This window comes from Penicillium chermesinum (genome assembly GCF_028974085.1).
Source record: "Penicillium chermesinum strain IBT 19713 chromosome Unknown utg000003l:1.0-5111272.0:1.0-5115320.0, whole genome shotgun sequence".
NCBI classification, from domain to species: domain Eukaryota; kingdom Fungi; phylum Ascomycota; class Eurotiomycetes; order Eurotiales; family Aspergillaceae; genus Penicillium; species Penicillium chermesinum.
The window spans coordinates 2,236,958-2,261,538 of NW_026695313.1; the positions used below are offsets into that span (position 1 = coordinate 2,236,958).

General features: G+C 47.5%; 12 protein-coding genes across 12 annotated transcripts; 7 read left to right on the forward strand and 5 right to left on the reverse strand.

The window, feature by feature from the left end:
• Positions 1–1,512: 1,512 nt before the first annotated feature.
• Positions 1,513–2,751, reverse strand: N7468_003757 (uncharacterized protein; the record flags this gene model as incomplete). Its single annotated transcript, XM_058473054.1, has 2 exons — positions 1,513–1,772; positions 1,875–2,751. 2 exons carry the CDS (start codon positions 2,749–2,751, stop codon positions 1,513–1,515), a joined length of 1,137 nt encoding a protein of 378 aa, XP_058332057.1.
• Positions 2,752–4,024: 1,273 nt separating this feature from the next.
• Positions 4,025–4,936, forward strand: N7468_003758 (uncharacterized protein; the record flags this gene model as incomplete). The annotated part of the gene is made up of 1 exon (XM_058473055.1): positions 4,025–4,936. The coding sequence occupies one exon, from the start codon at positions 4,025–4,027 to the stop codon at positions 4,934–4,936; it is 912 nt and encodes a 303-aa protein (XP_058332058.1).
• Positions 4,937–6,909: 1,973 nt separating this feature from the next.
• Positions 6,910–10,075, forward strand: N7468_003759 (glycoside hydrolase family 31 protein; the record flags this gene model as incomplete). The annotated part of the gene is made up of 4 exons (XM_058473056.1): positions 6,910–7,111; positions 7,190–8,987; positions 9,043–9,084; positions 9,136–10,075. The coding sequence occupies 4 exons, from the start codon at positions 6,910–6,912 to the stop codon at positions 10,073–10,075; spliced, it is 2,982 nt and encodes a 993-aa protein (XP_058332059.1).
• A 97-nt stretch (positions 10,076–10,172) lies between these two features.
• Positions 10,173–10,562, reverse strand: N7468_003760 (uncharacterized protein; the record flags this gene model as incomplete). The annotated part of the gene is made up of 2 exons (XM_058473057.1): positions 10,173–10,451; positions 10,557–10,562. 2 exons carry the CDS (start codon positions 10,560–10,562, stop codon positions 10,173–10,175), a joined length of 285 nt encoding a protein of 94 aa, XP_058332060.1.
• A 552-nt stretch (positions 10,563–11,114) lies between these two features.
• N7468_003761 (kinase-like domain-containing protein) lies at positions 11,115–12,491 on the reverse strand (the record flags this gene model as incomplete). Its single annotated transcript, XM_058473058.1, has 1 exon — positions 11,115–12,491. One exon carries the CDS (start codon positions 12,489–12,491, stop codon positions 11,115–11,117), a length of 1,377 nt encoding a protein of 458 aa, XP_058332061.1.
• A 608-nt stretch (positions 12,492–13,099) lies between these two features.
• Positions 13,100–13,628, forward strand: N7468_003762 (uncharacterized protein; the record flags this gene model as incomplete). Its single annotated transcript, XM_058473059.1, has 2 exons — positions 13,100–13,239; positions 13,352–13,628. 2 exons carry the CDS (start codon positions 13,100–13,102, stop codon positions 13,626–13,628), a joined length of 417 nt encoding a protein of 138 aa, XP_058332062.1.
• N7468_003763 (uncharacterized protein) lies at positions 13,615–14,829 on the forward strand (the record flags this gene model as incomplete). The annotated part of the gene is made up of 1 exon (XM_058473060.1): positions 13,615–14,829. One exon carries the CDS (start codon positions 13,615–13,617, stop codon positions 14,827–14,829), a length of 1,215 nt encoding a protein of 404 aa, XP_058332063.1.
• A 912-nt stretch (positions 14,830–15,741) lies between these two features.
• N7468_003764 (tethering complex subunit PEP5) lies at positions 15,742–19,008 on the reverse strand (the record flags this gene model as incomplete). The annotated part of the gene is made up of 8 exons (XM_058473061.1): positions 15,742–16,122; positions 16,170–16,568; positions 16,624–17,124; positions 17,180–17,515; positions 17,573–18,439; positions 18,505–18,798; positions 18,861–18,922; positions 18,978–19,008. 8 exons carry the CDS (start codon positions 19,006–19,008, stop codon positions 15,742–15,744), a joined length of 2,871 nt encoding a protein of 956 aa, XP_058332064.1.
• Positions 19,009–19,844: 836 nt separating this feature from the next.
• N7468_003765 (uncharacterized protein) lies at positions 19,845–20,300 on the forward strand (the record flags this gene model as incomplete). The annotated part of the gene is made up of 1 exon (XM_058473062.1): positions 19,845–20,300. One exon carries the CDS (start codon positions 19,845–19,847, stop codon positions 20,298–20,300), a length of 456 nt encoding a protein of 151 aa, XP_058332065.1.
• Positions 20,301–20,629: 329 nt separating this feature from the next.
• Positions 20,630–21,462, forward strand: N7468_003766 (uncharacterized protein; the record flags this gene model as incomplete). Its single annotated transcript, XM_058473063.1, has 3 exons — positions 20,630–21,024; positions 21,071–21,284; positions 21,427–21,462. 3 exons carry the CDS (start codon positions 20,630–20,632, stop codon positions 21,460–21,462), a joined length of 645 nt encoding a protein of 214 aa, XP_058332066.1.
• A 6-nt stretch (positions 21,463–21,468) lies between these two features.
• Positions 21,469–22,228, forward strand: N7468_003767 (uncharacterized protein; the record flags this gene model as incomplete). The annotated part of the gene is made up of 2 exons (XM_058473064.1): positions 21,469–22,072; positions 22,203–22,228. 2 exons carry the CDS (start codon positions 21,469–21,471, stop codon positions 22,226–22,228), a joined length of 630 nt encoding a protein of 209 aa, XP_058332067.1.
• A 1,273-nt stretch (positions 22,229–23,501) lies between these two features.
• On the reverse strand, positions 23,502–23,720 carry N7468_003768 (uncharacterized protein; the record flags this gene model as incomplete). Its single annotated transcript, XM_058473065.1, has 1 exon — positions 23,502–23,720. The coding sequence occupies one exon, from the start codon at positions 23,718–23,720 to the stop codon at positions 23,502–23,504; it is 219 nt and encodes a 72-aa protein (XP_058332068.1).
• Between the last annotated feature and the right edge of the window lie 861 nt (positions 23,721–24,581).

Consider the following 24,581-nt stretch of genomic DNA (forward strand, 5'->3'; position numbering starts at 1 on the left):
CCAATCATCACCATGGAACGGTGATCTCTGGTGCGTACAGTACAACGTATTTCCCTGGATTTCAGGCTCCCCTTTTTCAAATAGAGCTTCTTCGTCACTACGGCTACCAGGTCAATCGGAATCAACACTCCGACGCCGCCAACCTGCGGGCCCGGCTGACTGAACTGATGGCTCTCGATTCATGGTTATCATACTGCGGTCGTCAGCCAGAAATATGCGGGCGTGGGCCAGGACAGGAGATGATTGTTCCAGCAGCCGGGGCAGGCGATCTCCTATATACAATGCCGAGTCTCGTGGAAAGGACTATGAACAGTTTCACTTTCGAGTTCGCCAATCTGGAGCGCACATCTATTGATGGTGGACTACAACTTGTGCAGCAAATTTCGAACAACCTACTCGACACTCTTGGTTGGAGAGTGGAGGGCCTGACACCAACCGAGAAGTTATTTGCTCTTGTTGCCATGCTGCGAGCGGCGAAGATGGCGTTGTGCATCGCACAGGGGACAGACACATCAATACTTCGAGACATATTACTGAATGATGTGCAGGTACATCTTATCTAGGAGTGAGTGGCTCGTACCAACCCCTTTTTAGTGGCTATGTCGGCTGTGCGCTATCCCAGTTCCGGCCACGGTTCTGGCGTTGGTTTTGGTCGCAATTTCGCACCTGGACCAGCGAGTGCCGTCAGGCAACCTGATCAATCCAGTCATGTTCACCACTTGCTTCCGTGATTTATGAGAAAGCTTCCCTGGGACCCTAGAAACCGTGGTGGAATACCCCGGGTCAGCAAGGCCCTGTTGTCATCCCTTCCGGGTCGATGTATTCTCCCATCAATATCAACAAGCTCCCAGAGCGTGGAATACAGTGAATGATCGGTAACAGGCCGCATGGGAAGCAGTCTAAAGCAACTGCGTAGTACCCATGACCCTGAGTTCTAAATTAGGCAAGGGCGTACCAATGGGAGTAGCACGTACTTTTGTATGAGAGATCACCGAGTGAGTACATACCTCGGGGCATAGAGTCGCATCTATTTCTCATGATGAAAGAGCCCATAGAAAGAATACTCAAATTTTTATGGCTTGGACTTTTCATACATAGACTGGCTTAGGCCTAACGCTAGGACGTCCTGAAAAGACCTAGGCCTGCTTCAGCTAGACTACTGACTAAGACCTACGATATGCGATTCTGGAATATCTCAGTCTCCTCCTGGAGGTAAGATTTGCAAGTTCCTTTCTCAGTCGTTAAATGACTAAAAGTCGCTGCTTAGTCTAAAGTACCCAGGGCCTCTACTAACCATTTTATTGACCTCCCTGTTCCGGTGCAATTCAAAAATCAATGCCAGTGGCGACATCTACGCTATAAGCTCGAATATTGCTAGTCGCCCTGAGTGGCATTAGGGGACTGAAACACAGACAGAAGCTTACAAGGGGATTACAGCTTGCTCACGTAAATAGCTGATTGTCTTCCGGTCCAGCTTTGGTATATTCTTCTCTCACTCATCAGAGAATGAAGCTACCCGTCAACAGATAGAGCTTTAACAAGCGAAAGGGGAACCTCTCCATGATTTGCTGCAAGTGCACTCATGATGAGTCTATAGAGAGCAATATTTCGTATAGCGTCACCATCTTTTCCAACAAAGACGTTCCATCTCTGGGCCAGACGTGCACGCGCTTCGCGAGATGAATCAAGGAACAAGAGCTTAAGAAGATCCACAACGGAGTTTCTCCAGTCATTCTTCATGTTCAAACGCCTGGACCGATCCTCTAACATGTCTAAAAGGTGGCTATGGCTTATTTCAGTCGTACTGGGCCTTCTGATCGGGGAGTCTGGAATATGTAAGTAAAGATCTTTCATAAACAGCGCAAAATACCTACCTTGGACCTTTTCAAGAGGGCCGAGGACTTTGAATAACTCTTTTGCATAAGCTGCTGCTGTTGCGGCTGCATAAGGTTGCCATAGATCATTCTTCTTGGAGTCGCCAAAATCGCTAACTCCTCGAATCACAGCGACTGGTAAAGCATTCATGATACCTGCTGCCTCCATCTCCATGGCAATAGCTTTGTACTTTCGGCTCATTTCGTCACGATATAGTTCCGATTTGATGACTTTATTGCCAGAGAGAATAGTGCCATGATGAACGATGGGGTAATCTCGGGGCTGCAAGACGTGTTGAGAGCAAGTGGATGGCTGCGATGGTGTTTGAGGGCGTTTAAAAGTTATTCCTTTGAATCGCTCGAGATGTGGGAGGAGGTAATTGTCTCTGCCATTAGAAGCTATGAAGCGGGCATTCAGACTGGAGATTGCAGATCGCAGCATAGAATGGCTTCCATTCTGCCATTGCTTCAGTCGTACCTCCTCGGGTTCGATTTTGACTAAGTCGTATCCAATCACCCCCGCGTTATCCCCATCAGGGACAGCAACAGCAACATCACCCAGATGAATATCATTCTCAGATGATGGGATACCGGCCCCAATACCAACTAGTAGACCGATCTCCAAGTGAGGAAGATCGCGTTTCACTTCAGCAGCCATAAAGCCCGCCACTCCGATTCCACACTCGCCGGCGGGAAAGCATACAATGGCAACATTATGGTCTTCCATGCGACCAAGATGGTAGACCAATGTTTGGCCGGGTTTACGGGCTGGCACCCCATGATGCTCATCAAGCAGTTGTATGGCGGCGGCTGCTTCTATGGCCAATGGCGCGATCCATGCCACAGAATATTCTTCCATTTCCAAAAGAGGCGGCATTATCAACGAACAATCGATCGATTCCGAGGGTTGACATTCCCCAGGCTACTTAATTATATGTATAGATAAAAGAGAGGTATCCTGGCGAGCTGTTTCATTTCATACGGAGATAGTGATTTGTCCTAATGAAAGTAGTTGTACTCCTTGCCTCATGGTGTGTTGGCGAATGGGGGCTTTCAAACTTTCGGTGCAAACGCAAGAATTAGTGTCATACCCTGGTATGTCCCGCCTCACTATCTATCGGTTGGGTTCCCCAATGAGGTGCGCTCCACTTCACTGTAAAATAATTGGCTCCTAAACCTGGTATGCTCCGCCTCGCTGTGTAATGATTGGTTCTAAATTTCGTGGGTTTGAACAACCCAACAGCACTGCCCGTCATCTCATGCAGTAAGAGCGAGGCTTAGCGTGGAATTGAATGCATCGGATACAGTCTCTTGCTTATCCGAAGATAACGAGAGATAGTCACTTTCTAAGCCAATCGAAATCTAGTCTCATCGATGGTGCTGCGTGTTTGATGTGGAAGGCTTGTGAGCTAAACTACTTATGGAGACTTTATTGTTTTACCGAGGTCTGGTAATCCCTCAATCCTGGTAAAAGGGACACAGTACCTTCGGAGTAATGCGGGGTCACTGCATGCTGAGCCTCATCATTGAGCAGCACTGAAACCTTGGAGACTGCATGCTACTTCGAAGGGTGAGGGGCGGACACCGACTGCCCAATGCAAGCCGATAAGAGATTTGTTCTTTTTTTTTTTTACGAATATTTTGGAGAGGGCTTTGTGGGTATATAAGGCCTTAAACTGCTCCTCAAATTTTCAAGGCCTTTCCATCGCCTACTTCTGGCATATTTTCAGCACAATTTGGATCGCTTGACATTTTAAATACTATGGAACCGGTCTCCCCTTCTCCCAATGACACTTTGTCTACAGAGGCCATCGCTCAAAAAACAGAAGAATGCCTCGAAGAGATGAAAAATCTAGCCCTGGAGTAAGAACCATCTAATATCACACCACGTTTATTCCTAACACATTAACTAGGAATCCTGCCTCGCCCCCAAAGGTGCTGATCAGTGTTGGGCGCCCAGGGACTGGAAAGTCCTCTTGCGTAGAGGATGTTTCTGGCTTACGTGGCTATTCACAACAATCTCTAGACCCAGGTAAGCGCTGAACGATCTTAATAATATCCTTACTATTTTTGGATAGCTGAAACGCTCTTCAGTGACTCAAAAATGCGAGTTTGCAAAGGTCAGAATCGAAGACGAACGTTGCTTTATCATGGATACTCCTGGGTTTGATCCAGAACATGCTGAAGCAATATTCCAAGAAATAGTACGGGGTATTCAGAGTATACCCTCTACTTCACAGATTGTCGGCTTCCTCTATTTCACATGCATCAACCAGCCACGTTTTGACTCGTTTGATCGCAAAGTGCTTCAAGTAGTTTGCGCTATGTGTGGCCATAACTATATTCCTTGTGTGACCTTCATTACTACGTTCTGGACTGCCGAAGGGACTTCACAACAAGCCAATTTCGATACCCAACTTCGATCCTTGAAAGTTGAGTGGAAAAAAGCATTTTCAGTCGAAGAGCTACACTCTTATAAACATGGCCGGGGATACCATACTGCAGGGACAGTTGCTGAACCTTTTATCAACTGGTTTGATGACTCCGGTCGGAATCAGATGGCGCAGCATGCAAGGAACATGATTGCAAGGCGCTATTGTGGTCCAAACATATCCAGAGCCTCGGAAAATACTCCAAAGATTGTTCATGAGCTCAGACGTGGTACCCCCATTCATGAAACAGAGGCTGGACGAGTTCTTGGGCTACAGCCGGCTCCGCGTATGCGGTCAGTGCCTACATTTAACCAGCAGCCCCAAGGAGATCCCAACCGACAGAGTTCAAGTGCGGCTTCTAGCTCGAATGCTCAATCGGATCGCAAAGACAGCCAAGATAAGGATTTTCGAGATATACCCCGGACTTCTGAGGATGGTACTCAACCAACTCAAGTGCCCGAAAGAAACGCACTTCAGACCGCACGTCAGATAGCTATGGAATGCTGTCACTGGTTCTTCCAGAACGTACAATTCAATATTGATATTGGTGGCCCACGGGGAAACATGACGCCTGCTATGAGAAGTGGATACGGTGAGTCTGCGCCGGTATACAACCAAGTCCATCATTGACAGTCCACCAGATCCGCTGTCCGCTATTGACACATTTAAAAAATACGGCCTTGATTCCAGCAAGGCTGGTAGATTGAAATATGCTGCTGAACATGGGATTGGGGGCCAGCCTTTCTCGGCGAAATGGAACGGATCGATTCGGGAAGATGTCATTCAACGCTACAGGCGATGAACGCTATATCAAGTAACAGAAGTATGACCAAAATGATTATACATAGCTTCTTAAATACTGTAATCATGAGCTGAAGAAGAGGCAATGGTTGACTGGCTATTTCAGAAGCGATATATCTATAGAGAGTCGAACATATCGGAAGCACCTGTTACCCTGGAGCTTGGAGCGCCTTTATGGGGACTTACCCAGTCTGGAAGATAAAGTACCAGGGCTGTCCAAATGTTAATTTCAGTAATCCCAAACTGAGCTATGACACTTAACTGAAGTTTAGGTGTCCTGTACAAGTCTTCTCTCACTGACATCTTGGGCAGCAATATGGTTTACCTGAAAAAGAGGAGCTCTAGTATCCTCGATTGCCCTGGATTGTCATAGGTTACCTCGGATGACGATGATAGTGACTAAAAGCGAGCTGCCTCTAGCTTCTTTAGGAGTCGTAGGAATGGGAGGGGAAAGGGGCTCGGAGATTTGTTCAAAATCAATGACGAGTGAAATTTCGAGTAATTGCCAACCAATTTGGAGTCATTATATCCAGTGCTCCACGATCAATGCGATCAGTATGCATTTGGCAGAATATATGTTGGAGTCACAAGGAACGACAAGGGCAGTGGTGTAAGAATGTTGTTAGGTACCTTGCCGTTTTATCTAGCAGGGACGACCTGCGAGCTAATTAGATCTAGACTACAGTGTTTCACCGTTGCGGTGGTGTTGGACTTTGAGATAGATTCATGGCCAATGGACCTGGATCACTACGGCTGAGTCAATTACATCAAATGTGGTACTGTACTCGAAATTCTTTTTGCGATATGAAGCGCTGTCTTCTCTCTATCTTGTCTTACTGTATACTATATCACTGTTTGTATGTATTCTTGACGTCTCCAAGTTCCCCGGTTTCTTGTCGCAGCGTTGATCCCTAATACAGTAGCGTTTGTGTATAACAATATATATCGAGATGTCCTTCCACCTGACGGTTAGGGATAGATGTATGTATCCGAGTTCTTTTTGGTGTCAACGAGATCCTTCTGCGGGATTCTGCTCTATGTAGTAGAGCAGAGCAGAGCATAACTTCAAGATCCACGATCATCCCGGCAGGTACTTGTTACACCACATCGCTGATATTTACGTCCCAAACGGAAAAATCACAATATTTGAAGATGATATATGCGGCATAGGAACCAGTTTCCTGCAAATAGTTATATTTTAATGCAAGCTTATGTCCAGTTTACTATATAGGAGGCCTGACGATAGGGATCCTGCTAATCTAGAGGTCTGACCGTTTTAATACCTGTTCATCGCTGTTCAAACTGCGAGTAGCGTTGCATTAACACAGGGATCGGAGAATTACTCTTGTAGAAATCCTGAGCGTGAAGTTTGTCCCAAAAGGTTTGCGGAGGATCGGCCTTTCCTCCGGAACGTCCAGTACTGCCAACCGGATGAGAAGTGTGTGCCAATGGTCTGGTCATTTTTACGCCACTGACGAAAGCCATCAATGCATCCAGCTGGACCTTGATTCAAGGAACCTACCCTCCAGTGACCAAGTCGCTTCACTTGCCTCTTCAAGGAGACTAGAAAAGGGAAAAAGCTTATGCGGACTGTTCATCCTCGCTCAGGCGCCCCGCGTGGGGATCGACCATCGCGGACGGAATCCTGGGGAAAGCGGGGAATGTTACATTCCAGCCCTTGCACAGGGGCTAGTGGCATAGGTGAGTGCACCTAGCCCGAATTATAAATGCATCACGGAAGAAGGAATTCAAGTTTCCCTTTAGGAGAGAGACCCTCGACCTTGGGAGGATCAACTGCCACGATGCGCCTCCTCTGGCTGGGCGCGGCCTTGAGGGCTGCCTCAGTCTTAGCACAAGGAATTAGCAGCTGCCCGGGCTATATTGCCTCGAATGTACAAGACTCTAGCAGCAGCATCACTGCGGACCTGACACTGGCAGGAAACCCGTGCAATGCCTATGGAGATGACATCAAAGACCTGAAGCTATTGGTTGAATATCAAACAGGTGCGTAGAATCAAGGGCGTCTGCTCCTGGAATGGAAATTTGAACACGACGGAAAATACGATCACTAAAAACTGACAGGATCGCGGCTACATGTGAAAATCTATGATGCAGAGGAACGTGTGTACCAAATTCCTGACGATATACTTTCAATGCCAAAGCCTGGAGATTCTTCTGGGCCGAGGGATCTGGAGTTCGCCCTGGAAGAAAACCCCTTCTCTTTCTCAGTCCGCCGCACTTCCAACAATCAAGTACTATTTAATACGTCTGGCCAAGCCCTAGTTTTCGAGTCGCAGTACTTGAGGCTTCGCACGTCCCTACCCAATAATCCCAACATCTATGGCTTTGGCGAAAACGCGGATCCACTCCGCCATGATCCCCAAAACTATACACATGTTGATTGGAATTCAGGCGAGGCATTCATGCCACCGAATGCCAATCTATATGGGTCTTACCCGATTTACTATGATCATCGAGGCGGCGATGGGACGCATGCCGTGTATCTCCACAACTCAAATGGGAAGAGAATCAATCTCGGAAATGACTCGGAGGAATTCCTCGAGTATAACACTCTTGGGGGAGTTTTTGACTTTTACTTCTTGTCCGGCCCAAGTCCGAAGGATGCGTCTGCACAACTCGCTGGTGTTATTGGCTTCCCAACCTTGATGCCGTACTGGGGATTTGGTTTCCACCAATGCAAATACGGTTACCAAGACACTCTGGAGACAGCTGCCGTGGTCGCGAATTACAGTGCAGCGAACATCCCGCTGGAAACCATCTGGAATGACATCGACTACATGGACTACCGCTCTACCTTCTCCTTAGACCCTTTGCGATTTCCGCTGAGCAAGATGCGGGAGTTCGTGAACTATCTCCACCATCATAATCAGCATTATATTGTTATGGTTGACCCTGCTGTCGCATCGAGAGATTATCCACCGTTCCATGATGGAGTGGAAAAGAATGCTTTCATGAAGGAAGACAATGGCACTCTGTATACAGGTGTTGTCTGGCCCGGACCAACGAACTTCCCCGATTGGTTGGCACCACATACTCAAGACTTCTGGGACGAGCAATTTGGCAATTTCTTCAACGCGAATTCCGGTGTGGATATCGATGGCCTTTGGATCGACATGAATGAAGCTTCGAATTTCTGCGACTATCCCTGCCCAGATCCAAAGAAGTATTCTATCGAGGGTCGCGACCCGCCACGGCCTCCTCCCGCGCGAATGTCTTCGCCTTACGATATCCCTGGGTTCCCCGCTGACTTCCAACCAAAATGCGTGGCTACCGTGACTTTCAATGTGGGAGCGCTAGTGCCAGGTGGGAATGATCTTCTACTATTTGGTGATACAGTTTCAATAGGCAACAACACTCCATTTTATGCACCCAACATGCAAGGCTCAAATGGCAGCTGGAGTTTGACGGCCCAGTTTCCAGCCAATTCCAAGGTGACTTATTCATACCCTCTTTACACGCACGAAGGCCTCTATATTTTCGAGGCGCAAAATCGTACCCTGCATACCCAGGATTGTGGATCAGTGTCTTCTGTCTCAGATGATTGGTCTGTTCCGAATACATCGGCCGTGGCAGTTCCCGATGTGTTCTACTCTCCGGTTCAGACATCCACATCAAAATTCGATTTCAACTCTTCAGATCCAGCGGGCTCAATGAAGGGCCTGCCGGGTCGAGATCTCATTTCGCCTCCATATAACATTGGCACATATGACGGACCTCTCAGCTCGCAAACCTTACCTACCAACTTGCACCACGCGAACGGACTGGCTGAATATGATGTGCACAACTTATATTCTAGCATGATGGGTAGACGAAGTCGAAATAGCATGATCAAACGTCGGCCTGGCAAGAGGCCGCTAATGTACGGCTCAAAAACATCTTATCTCCCGGACACCCCTCGCTAATTTGATATACAGTATCACTCGTTCAAGCTACGCTGGTGATGGAGCCCGAGTTGGGTAGGACTTCCCATTTGAATACATTAGGTGGCAAAGCTAAAGGGACTACAGACATTGGTTCGGGGATAACCGATCCATCGATAGGGACTACCGCCTCCAAATTATCCAAATGATCCAATTCGTTGCCATGTTCCAGATGCCAATGGTAGGGTCTGATGTATGCGGGTTCAACTACGATACGAACCCTACTCTTTGTGCACGCTGGGCTGTTCTGGGTGCATGGAACCCCTTCTACCGCAACCACGCCGAATTCAGCGCCATTCCCCAGGAGTTTTACAGATGGCCAATGGTCGCAGATGCTGCACGGAAGGCCATTGCCACGCGCTATCGGCTTCTGGATTACATGTACACGAACTTCCATCGGCAGAGTACGACGGGAACCCCTATGTTGACCCCTTTGTTGTGGGAATATCCTGAAGATTCGAACACCTTTGCTATTGATATGCAATTTTTCCACGGAGACGCTTTGCTTGTCTCTCCTGTCACAACGCCAAATGATACCAGCGTTACTTTCTATTTGCCAAATGACTTGTTCTATGACTTCGACAAGTTCACGAAGATTGAAGGGCAAGGAGCAAATGTGACCCGAGACAATGTGGGGTTCTCCGATATCCCGGTGTACATTCGGGGTGGCAGCATTGTTCCTCTGCGCATCAACAGCGCTAACACAACGACGGAACTTCGCCGCGAGAATTTCGAACTGATTATAGCACCCAGTGCAAATGGGTCAGCCTTTGGAGACCTGTATCTTGATGATGGCGGGTCACTTGAGCCAACTAAATCAAGTTTGCTACACTTTGAATATGGAAATGGCAGCCTTGCGATGCACGGGACCTTCAGATACAACGCAGGTGTCAAACTCTCATCCATCAAGCTACTCGGTGTCAACGAGTCTAGTTGTTCAGGGCACAACTCAAGCACGCAGACCATGACACGATCGGTCAATTTCCCTCTGACTAAAGGTTTTACGATCAATCTTGCTCAATGTTGACCTGCATTCTCATTAAGAATACACTGGGGTCCATTATGCTCTTCTATTTCCCGCAGTCAGTCAGATGAAATTGGACAGGTCTATATAGTTAATTCCATTAACCCAAGACACTTGCATCAAGCTCTCGGATTATTCCAGCCTCGCTAGAAGTGGACCAAGGCCGCGTCAATGTGCCGACATTCAAGACTAATCCCTCCTCATCAACTGCCCCACGAATATCCATCGTAGTATTCGTAGTCGTGAACAGAACCTTCACCGGCGCACCCATATCTCCATTGCTGCCAAGGCTCACTAAATTCAGTAGCACCGCTATCGCCTCAACCGCATAGTCGTCTTGTTCTAGGAGGACCATGCCATCAACAATGCAGCATAGAGTCTGAGACGCAGGAAGTTGACTCACAAGCCAGTAAAAAAATCGCTTACACTTTCGAGACCTGCGGTTTGGGTAATCTGCTTCCGGCTGATTTCAAGAGAATATTACCGCCATGAAAGAAGGCTCAGATATAACGGATCAGGGGCAAAATTTGTCCCGCATCACCACGCCCACCCCTACAGCCACCTAGTGTTTGGTCGAGTTGTTTCGAGTTGCTTCAAGTTGCTTCAAGCCCAAATCGTTTATCAAGGTGCACTGTTCTTGGAACATGTCAGCTCCAGGTTTATGACTCATAGCAAAATCCGGGAGTAATATGTGTATAGTTTCTGAGCTACGACATACTAAGAAAGGTTTGGAGGATGACAGAACCATGGCACAGAACGAATATCGTATTGACTTGGGGGTATCAAGAGCGCTAAGGGACGTCGAGCGAAATTCCCAGATTTCTTGTACATCATGTCCATCCAGCAACCCTGGAGCTGTTGCAGCAGCTTCTGACGCCCTATATAACTTGATGCCAGCGATATTACTCCAGCCTTCCAGGTCCAGAGAATGTAGTTCGGTGAAGACGCTTGCTTGGGGGGCATTATTGTCGTATCGTTTACGGCGGGGGTTCCATTAAGCCAGGAGGTTAACATGATACTAGGTACAAGGAGTATGAGACCTCTAGTCGCCGTTAATTTGGCAAAACTCAGGAAGAGCCCACTTCTGCATCCATTCGCAGTTCAAAACTTCCTGCGCAGTTGGTCTTTCCTCAGGGTTAAACGCAAGCATAGCCTTCAACATACTGAGCAAAGCAACCTTCTCAATCTCATCCACCTCCTCCATCCTGAACTCCTGCCTTGGCTGCCGCACCGAATCATTAAATCGCTGCTCCAACGGCCGGGAATGCGACTCAATTTTCCTTTCCCCATTCTCGTTGAACCATTTTGCACGTGCATCCCACTTCAGCCACCACGGCCCTGGTAGCTTTCCAAGGCAGTCGACTTGTTCTTTTATTACCCAGTCGGATGACGGATTGTATCCCTCGAAAAGCGGGCGTTGAGCTATAATGGCCCAGATCGTACACGCAAGTGTCCAGATATCGGCAGGAAAAGAAAGGGACTTTGGCTGTTCGAAGTAAACCTCAGGGGGAGTCAAAACTTCTGGTGCATTGGAGTAAGGCCGCGCTATAGTAGCTGGCATGAAAGACTCGCCGAAGTCAGTAAGGATAATTTGAGCTTCTGGTAAGCTAACAAGCTCGCTTTCCTTCCCTAGCCAGATGGGTACAACGACATTTTCAGGGACCCCCACGGGAAGTCGACACTGATCTAGACGCACAACCGGCTCGTATTGAGGGAATCCATATTTTTCGTAAAGCTGTTCCGGTGAGAGAGAATCCATACTTCCAGGTAGACGAACTAAGACGTTTCCATCATGCAAGTCTGCAGTGATCCATCGCATTAGATCCGGCACCGAAAAGGAAGAGAGAGAGATTGGAACACCAGGAGAGGATAGCTTACCACCGTGAACAATACCTAGAGAATGTAGGAATGTCACTGCCTGGACAAGTTGGGCAGCCATAGCCCTAGCTACAGGCAGCTGAAAAAGGCGAATAGAGGAGGCATCTTTGGCTTCTGCTAGACTCATCATGCCGGGTTCAGTGACATAACAATGGTGTACGCCATTAGGCCCAGAAAGAGAAAAGCCTTCTAGTATTGATGGGATGAATGCTGCGCCGGGGAGAGCCTTTCCTTCCAACCTGGTGCCATTTAGCCGGCGCAGGATATCGGTTTCTCGCGTCGCAGTAGAATCAAGTGTTGAGACCGGTATCTTTATGGCGACGTATTTTCCAGATTCCTTGTTTCTTGCCAGCCAAACTGTGGAGTATGAACCGAAACCAAGCTTATGGACGATAGAATATCTACCACCCAGCTGCTCTCCGATAGTTATCGGATGGTATCCTCCTGGACGATACCGTTCCAACTTCTCAACATCTTCAATCGGCATGTATTCAATTCGGTGCTGTGGATCATCGATTTTCTCGCTGGCTTTTGATTCCATGCTGCCGGTGAGGGATGTATATGGTTTTGAACTTAGTGTGGTGCAGTTATGGTGTACGGCTAACTTCATGAGCCGCGAGGAATTGATCAAGAAGAGCCTGGGACGGTAGAGCCAGGAATTCATCGTTCTCAACTATTAAATGTATACTAAGTTAGCCGTGCAGGACTTGAAATTTGCCAACCCTTAATAATGGAGAGCAACATGCATGGCTGTATACAGGGTCAGATGAAATCACCATCGCGACGCGCGCTACGATTCTCCGAGTTCTTGGCACACGGAGCACCTGACCATTCCGCTGCTTAACTCATCTTTCCGCAATTTCACGCGTAAATATGCATTTTTTTTTTGCATATTTACGCAAATTAACGGAATATGATGCTTTCACACCACCCCCGTCGCCATGGCTCTCGAGAGCCAAACGCACCATATTCTTTCAAGAATGTAACTTTGGGGGTTATTAACATACAGTTTCCTTGAAGTTGTATTCTGCAAAGCAGCATATATAAACCTTTTCCATATCTTCCCGTGTCCCTATCATGGTATACTTGTATTAGCTGTATTCCTCTTTGGCATCAGTCTACCCGCTGTTCAAACATATGGCTGCGACGATGTCAACTGTGAATCTGGTCAAGTATTATTTCTACAGAGGAATGATGCCTAAAGATCCCGAGCTTTTGCAGAACATGGTTTCCCTCGCATATCAGACAGCTAGGGACCGCAAGTTGTACCCAAAAGCGATCTTGATCAGGTACGTCCAGTCTCAGGACCCGGGCAAAATACTCAGCCAGTAGATGTATCGTTTTGAGCGTTGTTCCCTTGTATTATAGTCGAACCAGCAGCTAACAGTATACCTGGCTCAGGTCCGGATCTCACAAGACTACCACCATCAATGGTAGACACCAGGAAGATCCGAATGGTTGGCACCTTACTTTTCGTTATAAAGATTCAACGCAGCTCGCAAACGGGAGTCACACCGCGTGTCACGGATACACCCCTGGAAAAGACGTATGGGAGCTGGTGAAATCTACTCATGCCGGTGTGAAGTCAGACTCTGTTCTGAAGAAAAACGGAAAACCCGTGTGGCCGGCCGAGAACGAACTGGAGGTTGCTCCCGAAATTGGCTATGGGCATCTGTGAGGATATTGGAATGGAAGTGGTGATGGATGATGTTCGGAATGTGCCGGAGCGTGCAGGAGTCCATATCATACAACTTTGTCGGATTACCCTAGAGCAATGCATTAAGGTGGTCTTCCAAGGACGGTACCAACTGCCTCCAGCAGGACACAAGTTGTCAGATGAACACGTCTATATGGTTACCAAGATGCTTTCCGCGAAGGCACGTTGCGCGCGAAAATGGACCGAGGACTTTAATACGACAGGCGATATCAAGGCGGAGCGTGTACCTCTTGATCCGAGCCCATTGTTCTATGCCTTCGGTGTGCCGTGCCGTGCACTTTACCGCGGATATTACATTTTGGGCGGCTTTCAGGCCCTTAGGTCCTACGGAACATTAGCGAACGTTAAAAATAATGCGACCATCAAGACGGCCCAGAAAGACTGGCTGATAGGCCCAGTCCTTGCGTCAATGGACTTCGTTAATACCCAAAGGAATCTGATTCGTATCTATCATGACGGAAAAGCCCAAGAAGTCACCACAAGGCTCAATATCCGAGGCGAATTCTACGAGACGGACAAGTTACTTCCTAGCGAGCGGGACACTCAGGCTTGCAAGGCGCGAGTCGACAGAGTTACCACGAGGATTTTCGACCTCTGCTTGTTACCCGACAAAGGCAAGCCGGCTTTCAAGCGCTTGATCGATCAGCCCACATTCCACACAAAAGTCTCCGCAACTCGCCAAGGCCAACCCGACACCAAGCTCCTCAAGGAGCTTAACCCTGCATTAAGAAATCTGATTGATGAACTCGAAGTAGCCCGGGCTACCACGCCAGCGGGAGACTACAAGACCCAATTCCCTACCCTAGCCAAAAACCTTGATATCGCAGCGAATATCCGAATGGATATGCTGGCCGTGGACGGACGCTATGATGACGCTCTCGCGGCGTGGAAGAACATCCAGGATAAGCTCCATACGCTGGCAGCCATCGCCAAACCAGTACATGACAATCTGGTCATGCTGGCAAATCTTAAGGCGAAATACGGAAGCCCCGCAGAGATAGATCAGAGCTTATACAAGCCTGACTACCTCAACAAGACGAAGGGAATAGACCGGCAAGGCGAAACCCTTGGCTGTGAATGCTACCCCGGCGAGCCTCATAGCTCGTTCAAGGGCTCAGCCTCCGCCAATAGGGTTACTAAGCCCCGTAGCAGGCAGCAGTGAGAGGTTTCCTTCTCGTTTCTCTCTTGTTTCTCCACTCTTGTTTCTCTTCTTTTCGTCTCCCAGCCACAACGGGACGATGCTTTCTTCTTCGTGGGCATATTTTTACCCTGCCCAGCCGGCAGGTCACGTAGAGAGACCCCTTTTAGGTAGCTAGAACAGTATCAATGACTCATCTTTACATCTCCCAGCTTCGACAAGTCTGGACTTTGCGTGAAGCCCGCCATCTGTTCGAGACTGCTCCCCGCAGATATCCCCCCCAGTCGTCTATACAGACCACAGCGACACAGTCACTATTACAACGAGCTCAAGCCTAAGATCCGCAAGCTCTGATACTCTGAACCTCCGCCTCGTTAAAGCGTCCCAATTTATTCAGCAATACCCCGTTCTTGTACACCACCGCCCTGGTGTAGGAAACAAGGGCGCGGACGCACTTTCGAGACTACCAAGCTCCAACCCTACAGTCCTACGCACCGACAAGGGCGACCTCGACTCACTCGCTCTAGTGTAATCCCGGATCTCTCGACAACAAGCTCACGACAGTCCTTGACGAGATAATAGCATTCGCGGAAACCGTCCAAGCTACCGCATATCCTACAGATACAAACTCCCAACCACCACGGAGACCTCGCACTCACATCTGGTATCATACTTCTGTCCGATGAGTTTAAACACCGGATCGTCCAAGCTTACACCGACAACGCCCGCCTCTCGCGTATCGTCGAAACCTTATAGAACAATAACAACAACCCGATACCGGTAAGGCTACAACAAGAGATAGACGGCGACCTGCTATAAATATACCAAGTCTCAGAGGGAAAATTCCTCTGCCTTCCGCGATCTATAGCAGATGAAATTTGCAATATTTCCAAACCAGCTTCATGGGTACTTGCAGAGATCTAATTTGGTCGCGCTTCACCCATCTAAGGTACTCTGTGACCTCATCACACCTCGCCCGAAAAAATCGCTTACAACACCAAATCGGTCTCGTGCGCGCTGCAATTCCGATTTGAAGAGATCATGCTGGTCAGCAGATTCCACTTGGCGTTGGCGGATCGCTCGAAGGGTAGAATTCGTAGGAGCGCAAACAGGACAGACGGCATCGTCATCAACCCGGTTTAAGCAACGCTCATGGAACGAATGTTTGCACAAGAAGTGTACTGTAGGCAGATCAAGGGTTCCACCGCAGGATTGACACCGGCGAGACTGGAAGACAACTGGTTGCGATGCAAGGCTCTCGAGCTCTTGCTGCTTTGCAGCTGTCTCTGATTTGTAGCTTGAGATGAGGCGACGGTTCTATTTGATATTAGCAAAGTTATCTTGCTGACTCAAGGGAGACATACCGTTGCAATTTCTTTCCGTTCCCGCTCAATGTTTTCGCTGAGGTATTTCTTGACCCGACCCATTGTGACAACTGCATTGTTGCTGAGTGCTTGAATGACTTGAAGGGGTGACAACAGACCATCTTCGTCAATCCGTCGCAGCACAACATCCAATTCGTCACCTGCCTCTTCAAGAATCTGTGGGCTTGATGCAAAATAGGTTAATGCATCCACATACAGCTGTGGCTCGTCGGGTCCATAGCGTCGCAAAGCTTTAATGGCACCTTGCGTGTCCTTGGCGGACGTGAATGACCGGAAGATGTCGAGGTGTAAACCTTCCTGTTCTCGAACAAGGGTGGATCCTTCACGGAAGTTGGAAAGATCTGACAGAAGAAGAACATTCGATGTGGATATAGGAATCTGGGATAGTCAGTTGGCACGCATCAATGGCGAAATCCTGGGCACCGCTACTTACATCCTTCCCTTCGATTAGTTTCCTCGCTTTAGCCTCCCATTGCAATCGTTCTGCTGGATCCTTCTGCCTCTTGGCCGTATCAAGGTACATCTCAAATAGCGTCGTGAAGAGGTCAATTTTGGTCCCTTTCTTGAGATCTGGTTGCTGGACGAGGGTTTCGAGGAAATCTATGAATTCTTGTGGGTGGTCCACAAAGGCTGAAAACGCAGTACGCGCTTTGGGTATAGTGTAAGGGGGTGCTTGTGGAACGGCAGCAGCTTCTTCATTGAGATGTCCTGGTTGTTCTGTGCTTTCGGACCCACCGCCAGTTACATAGCGCAATGGCAGCATGCCTGCGAGACTCTGGACAGTGCTGGTAGGCTGTACCTCTGGCTCGGGCGGTGCTTCAACCTCTATTCGTGGTTGGTATTTCCCAGTGTAGTACATTTTGAAGAGCTCCGTAGTCTCCTTTGGGCAATGTGCAAGAAGGACACGAGCATACTTCATGAGATTATGGTACGTCTGATTTGGTCAGCAAAGATTGATATCTCAAGCGTTTTGTACGGCAGGAACTTACCACTTCAGGCTTCAGACGCCAAATATACTCAACCGCCTCAGCGTACTTTTTCGAATCTTCGATCAAAATATCCACGACCATGTCGTTCTCGCCGTGCTTGGTGGCAAGATAAGCAGCTTGCTCGTAATAACCTCCTTGTCGGCACATGGCAATAGCGGTTTCTAGGTCAAACTTGAGCTCGCCAGGAGCTTTGATGAATGAATCTAGCTTGCTGGTATCCTTAAGCTTCGCATAGCAATTCAACAGAAGCGTTGTATGATCAACAGTGGCGCGGCCATGATCATGCAGTTCTTCAAGATATTCAATCAAGTTATGAATTCTTTGGGTATCCAGGTACTATATTTGGCGTCAGAAATAACTTATGTAACAACCTTCAAGATAGTTGGGACTCACTCTGCGGATAACCTGAGAAGGCTCGGTGTTATCGATCGCTCGGAGATACTGCTGCATCGCGGTGTCATAGTCACCACGCTGGTACAGAAAATCTCCGTACTTTCGATAGATCGCATTCTGCTGAAGCGGATCAATGCCGATCTTCTGGGCAAGGTTTATGGCCAGAATATAAAGATTTCGATCGTAGAGAATCTCTAGTCGCTGTTGGAGACTTTTCTCTTTGTAGCGGAAAACCTTCCCATCTGTTGTCAGAACGAAGAGATCCCCCCACTCAATGAAGATTCGCTTCATTGGAGAGATGAGAGTCTCGTTGTGAGCAATGAACTTGAGATCAGTGTCCAATAAAGTAAAGGTGGTTGTTCCGAAAAGCTCATCCCCGGATTGATCCCATACTTTTTGATGGAGTTGGACTTTGCTGAGCCCGCTTTGGGCGGACAGACCAATGCCACATAGTCGCGGAAGCCATTGATAGATGTTTTCGGGCTTTCGAAAGCATAACTTGGCCCGCGCCCCCCTCAGTCCATATGTGTAAATCGCATCCTCACGGGCAATCAAAATATCGCCTGATTCATGATTAAGGGTCATGCAGCCCAGAGCGCATCCGCTGTCCTCCAGGACGCGCGCAGGCTGGCCTTGTCCTCTCCCTGCGATCACCAGAGTCAGAATGCGGCTGGTGGTGGAAATGTACAGCACAGTCACCACTCCCTCTTGTGTTTCCAGCCCGGTGATAGGTTCCTCGGATTCAAATACAATCCGTTGTCGCGCGCCGCGGTCGTGGATCAAATCGCCGCGGATGATGGTCACTGAACCGTTCGCAAAGCCCACTGCGACTTGTGAGAGGTCGTCTACTACGGCGAATGCTGAGATCTATAATATTAGGTCACAAGTCAGTAGATATCTCTCTTGTGTGGGAAGGAAGACGCATTGCGCACCGGAAACTGCCGCCTAGCATTTTGAATCGACACCGTTGACAAACAGCGGGGGCCGCCATCCTTCTTCTCAGTGTCCAACGCCCATACTTTTAGAACTGGTTCATTCAACAGATCCTCAGCAACAGTCACGAGCAAAGAAGTCCCCTTGATCTGCTTCATGTGGTTGATCGCCCCTGCATCGTGAGCCTTGAACGATCGTACCACGCGAAAAGCGGAAGAAATGATATGAACGAAGCCATCAGTTGTGCCGATAAAGAGATTAGATGACCCGGTGCATAGACTTGTAAGGTCACTCTAGGAGATGGTATGTTATTAGCCAAGAGTCGGAGCTTCAAAGCGGGGATTGAGGTCTTTACCCCGAAGAGGTCGGAGCTGCCCTCGGGCAGCTTGACGGGCGAGACGTCGATAAAATTGAACGCTTTCCACTGTGAATGTCAGCATCTGACGCGTGCCAGGTTAGTGGCCGACCTTACTGATGTCAAGGCCATTTGGGCGACTGGCCATGGACGATGACGGAGTTCTGGAGGCTGAGTTGGAGAAGGAGCTGATCCGCGAGCTGCCCCCGCGGCGCACAGACCATGTTCCGCCCAAAGGATATTCAAAGGTCAAGATTTACAAGACTTGGATATTCGATGAAGCTTGTGTGAATTTGCTTATTGATAGGATTGTTCCTCTGTTTCTGTTAGATGCTTGTATTTGTTAGTATTAGAATTTACAGCACCTAGTTTACTACTACGCAGTATTTACTGTCTGTATATATTTACGCCCGGAGACCAATACTATTATGATCTAGGTCCATTTGAGCTGCTAGAAGTAGCGTTACTATTGCCACCTAGTAGCTAGACTTTGTACTGGGAATCTGTCCATAATATCAGGCATCCATATCAGTAGTATATCACCAACACCGGCTCAAGTTTGCAAGCTTATTCTTCGAGGTCCTATACTAGTAGAACACTTCAAAAAATACTATCGTATGTCGCATGGTGACTTTTCCGAGTAAGCTCTTTAGCCCTTTTCATTTATGGGTACTAAATGATGAAGCTCCAAGGGCAATTGCCAAGATTTTACATTGCCTGATCTCACGAGCACAGAAAAAGAAAAGAAGGCAGCGGCTAAGGGACCAATAGTAGAAAAGGGGCGGTGCAAGGCAACCCAATCTCTGGCTACCCACCACGGACTTGATCTGGAACTTACTCACTTCTACTTGAGGCTATGCTCGGAGTGCCTTGGACCTTAGGCCGACTTGAACCAAGTGCAATATCCATACTTTATTTGGTGATAATATCGTTCTCCCCTTCAAGGTTTGTCCAAAGCCTAAAGGGAACGACAGGACCGCCACGATGGACCCTCTGGCAGCGATCGGCGTTGCCGGGAACATCATCACTTTTATCGATTTCTCATACAAGATTTTTAAGGGAATCGACGAAGTCCTTACCACTGCCACGGGGATGACCCAGGCGAACGAAAACCTCTCCCACTTGGCAAAAGACTTTCGTTCAGTGACTGAAGATCTTGTGTCCGACATTATACCCAGGACTGAAAATGAGAAACAGCTCTGCCACCTCGCCACAGAATGCCGTACTTTAGCAAGCCGGATAATCCAGGTTTTGGAGAGTCTGAAACTCGGTGACGACAAATCCGCATGGCAAGGAATGAAGGTTAAATTCCAGAGTAAGAAGAAAGAAAAAGAAGTTGAGAGCCTTGAGCGACAATTGAAGGGATATCAGTCAGAACTGTTAATCCACCTACAGGTGATGTTCAGGTACCTACGAGCGACTAAATCTGTCGGCCTTTAAAGAATCAAACAGGGTTAATATATCTCCAAAAACTTCACAGCCAGAAAAGCGCCACCCAAGCTTCTATGACTCAAAGACACCTCGAAGCTCTTCGAAAGAATGGAATCTCTCTAAAGAACGAAACAACTCAACGGCTTGATAAGATATCTAGACTGGTTGAAGACCTGCTCTCTAAAGCGTCATCGAGACCCGCGAACGGCAATCAAACCCCTGCAAGAGAGGAACAGATATTCCTGGTCAATCTGCATGAAGCCCTTGATATGTTTCAATCCACAGCGAACTCAATCTGCCTCGAGAACCAAATTCTCCAACGCCTTCAGTTTCCATCTATGTATAACCGAGAAGATAATATCGTGGATGCAGAAGAAAAAACCTTTACATGGATGGTGGAAGCAAGAGGGCATACCAAGGCAACCACCAATGATATGGATATTGATGAATTTGACCAGAGAGCTGAGCTCGGAAGAGATGTTACTCGAAATCAGTTCCTTAGTTGGCTTAATTCTGGGAGCCTGGTCTATCATGTCTCTGGTAAAGCCGGGGCAGGCAAATCAACGCTAATGAAATTTCTTGCAAACTCTCGAATAGTTCACTATGAACTCAAGAAATGGGCGGGAGAAAAAAGGCTGATATTTGCGTCTTTCTTCTTCTGGAAATCAGGCGATAGGCTACAAATGTCGTTAGAAGGGCTTTATCGGGGTCTTCTTTTCGAAATATGCAGACAGTCTCCTGATTTAATCCCCCCAGCTTTTCCCTCACATTTGGGCTAGTCTCCCCGCAGGCACCACGTCTCCGTCGGGAACACCGCTTCGATTCCGAGAATTAAAGGATGCTTTCAGTCTTTTGATTAACGAAATTCATGTGGGTAACCATATCTGCCTTTTCATCGATGGGCTTGATGAGTTTGAAGGCGAATCAGTCGATCAGTGGAACATAGCCCGAGACCTCCAAAGCTGGACCAAAGCAGATAACATAAAGCTTTGCGTGAGCAGCCGGCCTCACATGCCTTTCATGCAGTCTTTTGCACAGGCAGGGAACATACAAATGAGCATACATGAGCATACCAGGGAGGATATCCGCAAATTCACCACTGCAATGTTTGAAAAAGACTCGAACTTCGAGCTAGTCAAAAGCTCGTATCAAGAATTGGTGTCAGAAATAACGAGAGATGCAGAGGGGGGTTTTCCTTTGGGCTAGACTGGTTGTGCGCTCCTTACTAAACGGTATCGGACACCGTGCAAATCCTCGAGACCTGAGGAAGAGACTAGACAGGATACCAAAGGGTCTAGATGAGTTGTTCGACAGTATCTTTGACTCAATCGATCCGGAAGATCGGCCACTTTCCGACAAGCTGTTCTTGATAGCCATTAAAGGGATTGGGAAATGGGAAGAACCGTGCGACGCTATGACATTCTCGAGATTAGAGGATCTAGATGATCCTAACTTTCCCCAAAATCGGCCCATGAGACCACAGTCTCAATCAGAAATCAATGAGCATATAATGCGGATGCCATACCTGCTGGATCGCTTCTCCAAAGGGTTAATCGAGATCAAACCGCAACCAAAGCACACCACTGAGGATCATAATGAATTTCATTATAGGATTGAGTTTTACCACCGAACTGTTTATGAATATATAGTCGGAGCACGTCAACGCGAAATGGAAATCCGAAATCCAGGATTCGATGCTCTTGCGAGTGCTTTGCGATTGGCAGTGGCGAATATCAAATTTCTCAACCTGCCCGATTTTCAAGAGAGACCGGACTATAAAGGTGACTTAATACATCATGAAGAGAGACGTTCTCTCATGAAAGAACATGGTCACTTGATACGTCACCTCCTCTCCCATCTTGGTATGATATACTCTATAAGTATCATGCAATCAGCCAAAAAGATTTTCAGAGTGGACGAAGTCTCGAGATCTTTAGAGGAATTTGGAAAGATTATGGCTATCCATTCTCAGTCTAAGCATTTCCTTTTTTTTGGCAAAAGAACCTCGGAAACTTTTCGTGGCCTGTCGTGCCGGGATGTTATACATGTCCCTTTCTTTGGTCATACTCTGACACAGGGCCATTGGAGATTCATAACCACCGATTTGTTCAGACATCCGGCACATCGAAAGATAGTAGATCATCTCGAGGGGCGAAACATTGTGATCCTGGTTGGACTTTCTTTGAAAGAACTAAATATTGCACAAGAGCTTTTTGATGAGGGTCAATCGCAGGGCGAGCTGGTGCCCATACGGAAAGGTCGGCCGGTCATGGAAGCAGGGACAATGAGTTGGGGGGAAACAACGAGGAACACTTATCATCTGGAATCCAGGTCAACCTCCAGGTTCCACAAGCTCCGAAACTGGAAAGATCGAGTCCAGCGGAAGCAGCGTCTGTTTGGTTGATTTATGTTTTTCTGGCTGTTCAAATGACTGTATTTTAAGCCCAGATAACCTCTCGCTGCTCTCAGGACTTAAGCTGTTCCTGAAGAAGGGCGTAGACAAAATGTTAAGATTTTCATGTCTTTGACAACCTCATCACATAGGAAAGCGGGCTTGATTTGGACCTACCAGATGTATTATTATGCTAGCTGAAAGAAAAAAAAATCGATGTTAAATGCTTGCCAAGGACCTATATTTACTATTAGGCTACTACTATTTTCCACAACTAGACTGCAGTATATCCGTTTCAATAGATATGAGATTCAATGATATATCCGCAAATTGGAGATCATTGCAGTGCTTACTTGCTTTTCTCTTGTAGCAAAAAGTAGATTCCGTCCTCGCTTAGACCCGTATGATGTGCCCTCATGGCTCCTCTTGCAGCAATATCAGAATTGATTTAATGTAGATCTGTGACCTTATTTGACGAGGTTAGATTGAGGAATTCGCTGGTTACTGCATCGGTAAGGTAATGTTACGGCCTGCGGTTTACTGGGCTCGCTAGTTCATACTGTGACAGGGGCCCGCATATATGTTCTACTGGTTGATGCAGTGTAAGGCTTTCCTTCTTGAGTGATTAGAACATCTAGCGAATATTGTAATTACCAGCCGGCTAATTCTTGGGCATTTCTCTTAATGAGAAGTTCGCGCAGCTAACAGTACACTAACAAATCACTTAGTTGCCACCAGTTTTCCTTCCCACCGCTCCTCGCTTGCCTCAAAAAGAACGCCTCTGATGGTGCTTTCCCCCAAACCCTAGGTCTGGAATCTCATAGCGTGGACTTTTTCTGAGTGACATCACGTTGGGTTTGTTCCTTCACGTGTTCTTCTTCGGCGGCGAGCGGCGTCTTCTTCTCTAGCATGGGTCTCGCGTCTGAATGCTCTTCTTTGGCTTGGGTGGGATGTTGTTGACTTTGTTCTTGAACTTTCTCCACTTCAGCTGCTGGTGCCGCTTTCTTCCCGAGCATGGGTCTCGAATCCGCAGGCATGTTGATTTGCGAGAGGATGGACGTCTGTTGTTGAATCTTGGGATATTTGTTCACGCAAGTGGATTTTCCAAAAAGTGAAAAATAAAAAAAAGTCTTTAATGGATGATTCTGTTATCTCGCAAGTTACTCGCTAATTAATATATATATCATGGTCCAAGGGGTTCACGTGGGTTATCCTACATGACGCCATTATACGAATAGAACCGGCCAATCAAGGTCACGTTCCAGACCCCAGATTTGCATTTGCTTTGAAATATTCTTCCAATATATCATTAATACCTGGTGTTATGATTTGACAGCGAATGCAATCGAGACCGTGCGGTAAGCGTCATGCTCGACGTCATAACTTCTGCGCACGGTAGGAATCTTGTTTTAACTAGTAATAGTTACTGTAGCTGATTACATGATCAAGTCACAATAACTAACTACTAGCGGAATGACGGAAGACAAGCATCAGGGGATTTGAAACACTCTGTATTCCCTCTCTTCTCTGAAGCGGGGTCGAGGCCTTGAGAAGCTCTGGCGTTTTACCTGAACATTGATTGAGTCAGCCACCTTGAGTCAGCCACCCTTCGTGATTCGGATGATCATGTCTATCCCTATTTATGCATAGAAGCAGGTCTATAGACAATCTGGAGACACATGAGGTCTTCTATAGGTACCTGATCTTGGGTTAAAGTTGAGTGTATTCTACTTTTATCTTCAGCTAATGAAACCTGCGGAACAATTAATGAGGTGCAAGGGTTTTGAGCCGACTATTCGTACGACTGCCGAAATTGCCTGGGTTCCCTGTCTTTGGTTTTTCTATTAGGTTGACGGTGATTGATTCTCTGGGACGATTTCCGAAGTATCTCCATCGAT